This window comes from Notothenia coriiceps, unplaced genomic scaffold (genome assembly GCF_000735185.1).
Source record: "Notothenia coriiceps isolate Sejong01 unplaced genomic scaffold, NC01 NC01_scaffold00005260, whole genome shotgun sequence".
In the NCBI taxonomy this organism is placed as follows: domain Eukaryota; kingdom Metazoa; phylum Chordata; class Actinopteri; order Perciformes; family Nototheniidae; genus Notothenia; species Notothenia coriiceps.
In genome coordinates this window covers 20,177-25,454 of record NW_011337961.1, presented here as the reverse complement: position 1 = coordinate 25,454, position 5,278 = coordinate 20,177, and the positions used below count along the sequence as shown (strand labels likewise).

Here is a 5,278-nt window from a genome sequence, read left to right as displayed (position 1 = left end):
TGGGATTTTATTTTTGGTTGATAGACCTCGGTGAGCTGGTCATTTCAAAAGTAGCTCACCAGCCAAAAAAGTGTGGGCACCCCTGCTGTACACAATTAAAAATTATTTGGTGGCCCACTTGCAATGCCTTCGCGGACGACTAGGGGGCCGCCGCCCACAGGTTGGGAACCGCTGTCTTAGAGCATGTGTAAGAGTTGTGGTTGTCTGCCCAAAGTTTACTTTTATGCAGTTTAAGCTACGTTTTTACGGTAGACTTTTTAGATCTTTGTTGTTTTTAAATATATATTTGAACTGGACAAAGGCTCTCAGAGAGACAAACAAAGCAAATGTTAGCGACAGCCAAACAATAGGAGGATTTTCAACGTGAAGCTGCCTGTTTGCATTTGTATCCACTGAAAAGTTCTGGATCTGGATCTTCAATTGTCAGAGAAAAAAAAGCTCTTTGAGAGGCAGACATGTTTGGTAAAACTCAAGGAAAGTACAGCGGGAGAAGCCGACTGCAATAATAAACCCCCTTGATCCAACACTACTTCACAACACCACCAAATTCTGCCTTTTGTTTTGATTGAAAGTTCCCTTGTGGCAAGAAAATGACACAATTGTACTATACTTACATTTTTTTTTGGCCTTGCTCACGACCTGCATTCAAAGCCAACTTTCCAAAAATGCAAGAGAAAGGCTATTTATAGCTTTATGTCTAACTAAGTAGGGCACATGATTTCCTGTACCCACCTTTCATTGTCATATGGATTGTCCTCTTCTCCTTCTCCCTCTTTTTCCTCCTCTAGTTCTTCACAGTCAGCTGGAGGCGGGTCCGAATCAACGACCTCAGGTGCAGCTACATCAGCTACTTCAGCTGCATCATCTGAAACACTGAAAGAAACAACCATCCATGTTACACTCGTGCAGCCTTTTTACTCACGGTAAAACAAAAAAAGAAAACGAATGATCTTTTAAAACAACTTGCTCTTATAAAAAGGTACCGTAAATCGAAGTGAGCATTTTCCGAACAACAGAAAGAGACACAGCAAAGTAAGTAGATCGCAGCGGAAACAAAACATGAAATAAGCCTCCATATAATAATATCTTGCCTGTCTGGGGTGCTTTCTTGAAGGTTAAGGACGTTGAAGTTATCTTCGGGCTCAGCAGTAATATCAGAGCCAGGGTCAGAGGGAGTCAGCGGGGGGGCTGAGTCCTGGTCTTGAGTGGCAGAGGTTTCAGGGGGTGGATTTTCTGAGATTTGCTCAAGTTCTGTCTCAGGTAGTGAAATGTCTTTTTCGTGCTTCCATTCTTCGTCTGCAGTGAGCTCCTCCTCTCCAAAGGCCTGATGGATAAACAGAGATGTTTGAGCTGTGGAGAAAGATGTTGAAAGTGATCTGCCTATTAGTAGGCAGAGAATCTCCCTCTGGAGGGAACACAGGGATTCTAGCCTTTGCAGACCATTTACATACACACAAACCTATACAACACACTACAAATATAAAAGGGCCTCTTTAATAAAAATAAATGTTATACAGATCCTCACACATAATACAAACGATAACCATTTTAATATTTATAAAAAAAATTCTTCTAGGAAAATAAGAATGAAAAGTTATGTTAAAATGGTAATTGCCTCAAATATGTGAATCATATCACAATTGTAATATTAGTCCAAATAATGATTAGAGATCTTTTCTCAGAATGGCTCTGCCCTACCCATTAGCCAGAGCTGGATTTAGCATGATAGCACTTAAAGCTTCAACTGTGCCAGGAACAATCATTAATACGGAGCACATAGTATAATGAAATCTTACCTTTGAAATGATCTCTGACATAAGCAAACATCCCGGTACAGAATTGATTTGCACTTTTATATTTACATAAACGCTGCAACTGTACAGTACCTCTAAATATTGTTTTTCGTCCACCTCTTGCGCCGTCTCATCCTCTTTTTGCCGATCATCCTCCATCCACTTCTCATTGTCAGACAGGGACTGGGCAGGCAATATCAAGCTTTCCTCAACCTAGAGAAAAACACGCAAACAAATGAACGCATACACAAATATTATTTACACCACAGAGTTACAGAAACTAAAAACATTTGATTTTCTAATCCATATATTCAGATACTTTTGAGGACTTTTTACAGGAGGATTCCTGTGTGGTTAAATGAGCTTAAAAACATATAATGGTCTTGATGATCACTTGAGTTAGTTCAGGTTAGACGGCAACCTGTTTACTTGCATCATTGTATAACTTGCACATTTCTTATTGAACTTTTTACTTCCTATTCCCTTCCTTTATGTCTTGAGCAGGGTTTTAAACATCCTTACTGATTGACATTTTATATTAACAGTCAGTTTCCTTGTTTCTTGTCTTAAATATGTGTCCCTGTTCTAAATGGAGCCGCTGTGATGCAAGGAAAATGTCAGACTTGACCTGACAATAAAGTACCATTCTATTGTATAGTGTATGTTGCACTAGGGCTGTGCGATTATGGCAAAAATCATAATCTCGATTATTTTGGTCAATAATCACAATTATTAAAATGGATTATCCATTTACTTTGAAAACATCTTTTATTTATTGGAGAAAAAAAATGTGTAGTATGTTTTTAACAGTTGATTACCCTGACCTTAAAGTATAATTCAATTGAAAAACCAAAAAAGAAAAAAAAAGTTTATTTTTAAATAAATAATAAAATAAATAAAAATAAATAATGGTTTTATTTCGATTATGTTGTTCTCATAATCGTTGCAAGCCAAAATCTTAAATTGCGATTAAAATACGCTTAATTGAGCAGCCCTATGTTGCACTGTTAGTCCAGTGTGAGAAAAAGTTTTTAGAGAGTACTTGTCCATGGACAAGTGAGTTTGGCAATTTACTTGTCCGAATACATTTTTCACTTGTCCAGAATGGACACAAATTGGGGCCACTGGAATCTTCTTCTTCTCCATCGTATTTTACATTTTGCCACGGTTTTACGACACCGCTAACGTAAGTGAGCGGTGAGATTTTACTGCATCACACATAGGGTTGGGTATCGTTTGGATTTTAACGATTCCGGTTCTGTTTTTCGATTCCAGTCATTTTCGGTTCTCGATTCCGGTTCTTTGAGAGGGGAAGCCGACCCGGCGCCGAGAACCGTAATCACCCGGCACTGAAAAGTGTCGCACCATGGCGTGGCGGCGACGTTTGTTGGGAAACCACTCCGAGGCCGCTCAGGCCGGTTCAACCGCGACAATTTCGTATGTTCCAAGCTAAGGCCGGACTCAGGTTGTAAAAATTTGATTTATTTTTTTAGAAGGGAAGTAGCGTCAGGTAAGCGCTAGGGTGGATAGTGTAGAGAGCGGGGTTGGTCACAACCGCGCGGGTGTGAAACCTCTTTGCGACTAAATGTAACACATGTTCAAAAAGGTTTGGAGTGTAACAAAGAATATGTCGTAGAGACATATCAATACACATAAAGTGAGAGACAGGATTTGCCGAACAACCTCGAGGAAGTGATGTCAGTCAAACTCATTGTGCGGTGTACAAACTCCACACAGAAGTGAAACTGTTGCAAGGAGACTGACGTGCGTCTATTGCTAATTCAACACAGGCATCCTATCTCCCGGGGACCCTGAGAGAGTCACTGCCAGTATGACAACTGTACGTGCGTCAAAGGTGACACATACTGGTGACGTCAGTTAGTGTCACTAATCCGACAGCTAAGTTCTCAAATATTGGAAAGTGTCAGGACTTGAAGAAGGGTCTACCATAAAAGCAACACGAATTGTTCACTGGATGTAAGTAATACGTGGACTACAGGAAGAGAAGCAGAGAATCCTATGGAATTTTTCCAAAACGGATTACAGACAACGTGCCTCTGCGTCTCCCTCCGAGTACTCCCGGGCCAGGAGTGTCCTGGAGTCTAAGCCTCCTTCCTAGTCCCTCCTCTAAGTAGGGAGTGTTCCATCGTTGACGACCGTTGGTGCCATGGTATCACGTTGGGTTGATTTCTAAGTTCCAACAATAACAGTATAAGTGAGTTCGATGTAAAACTAACAACGCGTTACCTTCAGGGTAGAATTCAATACGTCTAGAATTAAGGGTCCCGGGTCTGAATGTCACACGCTTTTTCAATGTGCAGGTGGCAGGCCCTGCCAATAAATGTTTAGCCTGTTCATCTAGAAAGTTAACTGAACCAGGCCGCCTGTTCACTGAAAAAGCTGGGACTAAATACTTTTTAATACTATTTTAAGTCAAATGTTTTCCGTCTTGAGTAAACGTTTAACATGCACAGGTGGTACAAGCAAATCTTTACAATCAAAGCCAAGACGAACAGCTAAGGATTCCTTTCCGTAAGAGCTGCGAAAGACAATGTCAAATCTGCCCCCGCCACCGCCTTCACATCGTGTCAACCGTCCCAACCCTTCTTTTGAGCCAAAGGCTCATCCTTGTTACTTTAATTGTTAACACGGCCAGGGCCCTACTTATCTCTACACTCCCTGTCCATCCGGCGTCCGGGCAGCCTGGCGTCGAGAGAGTAGAGAGATACGAGGCATAGTCGACTAGCGACGTGCCACGCCGAGTCGCAGAAAGGCGGAGAGAGAGAGAAAGATGTGTGTAGCTCAGAACGACCGGGCAAATTGCTCGGACGTAGCAAACAGTTTGAAAAGAATCAAGAAAGAAATTGCGCCATTACTTCCGGATAATTCGCAAAATACGAGGACACAAAATTATCAACTGGCGGTAAAAGTAAATACTCACTTCGTCGCGAGGGACACAGGATCGCGAAGAGAGTGTAGGGGCCTGGGGTCTGAGCCTCCTGTGAATCCCTCAGTCATAACAAATACTTCGTCCCATATCTTTCATGTAATAACTTTACTTTTATGATAAATAAATGAAAATGTTTGTCACTCGTCGACCCGTCGACGTCGTACACATAACGTCCCTGTACACATTCGCACGTTCAAGCAGAAACTCATACATCTTTCGCTCCGGATATCCGATATTTAATATTACATAATAATAATAAGTAATATTCCGGATACACAACCTGTTTTACACACCAATGACCTAGAGACAGGAGTGTCCGTCCAACGTCACATCTGTAGTCTCCTCTGACAGGTTAACATGTAAGAGTTTGACGTGGTGAATTTTGATATGATTGTTACGTCTCTAAATAAAAATTAATATTAACATAAGTATTGGCATTTATCTAATTTGTCATACTTCACTAAACATTTAATCTTACATGTCTAAACTGAATTACAAAAAGTATTTATAATAAAAAGAGGGTCAAAAAGTACCC

General features: G+C 40.9%; 1 protein-coding gene across 1 annotated transcript in view; it reads right to left on the bottom strand.

The window, feature by feature from the left end:
* Nucleotides 1-732: 732 nt before the first annotated feature.
* LOC104942846 (proline-, glutamic acid- and leucine-rich protein 1-like) overlaps nt 733-5,278 on the bottom strand; it is a gene marked incomplete at its 3' end in the record, with an annotated part of 7,499 nt that continues 2,953 nt past the window's right edge. Inside the window, exons 2-4 of the mRNA XM_010768146.1 lie at nt 1,887-2,006; nt 1,092-1,324; nt 733-873 (exon numbers count right to left, since the gene is read on the bottom strand). Of these exons, the coding sequence (XP_010766448.1) occupies nt 733-873; nt 1,092-1,324; nt 1,887-2,006 (494 nt within the window). The remainder of the gene's footprint in view (nt 874-1,091; nt 1,325-1,886; nt 2,007-5,278) is intronic.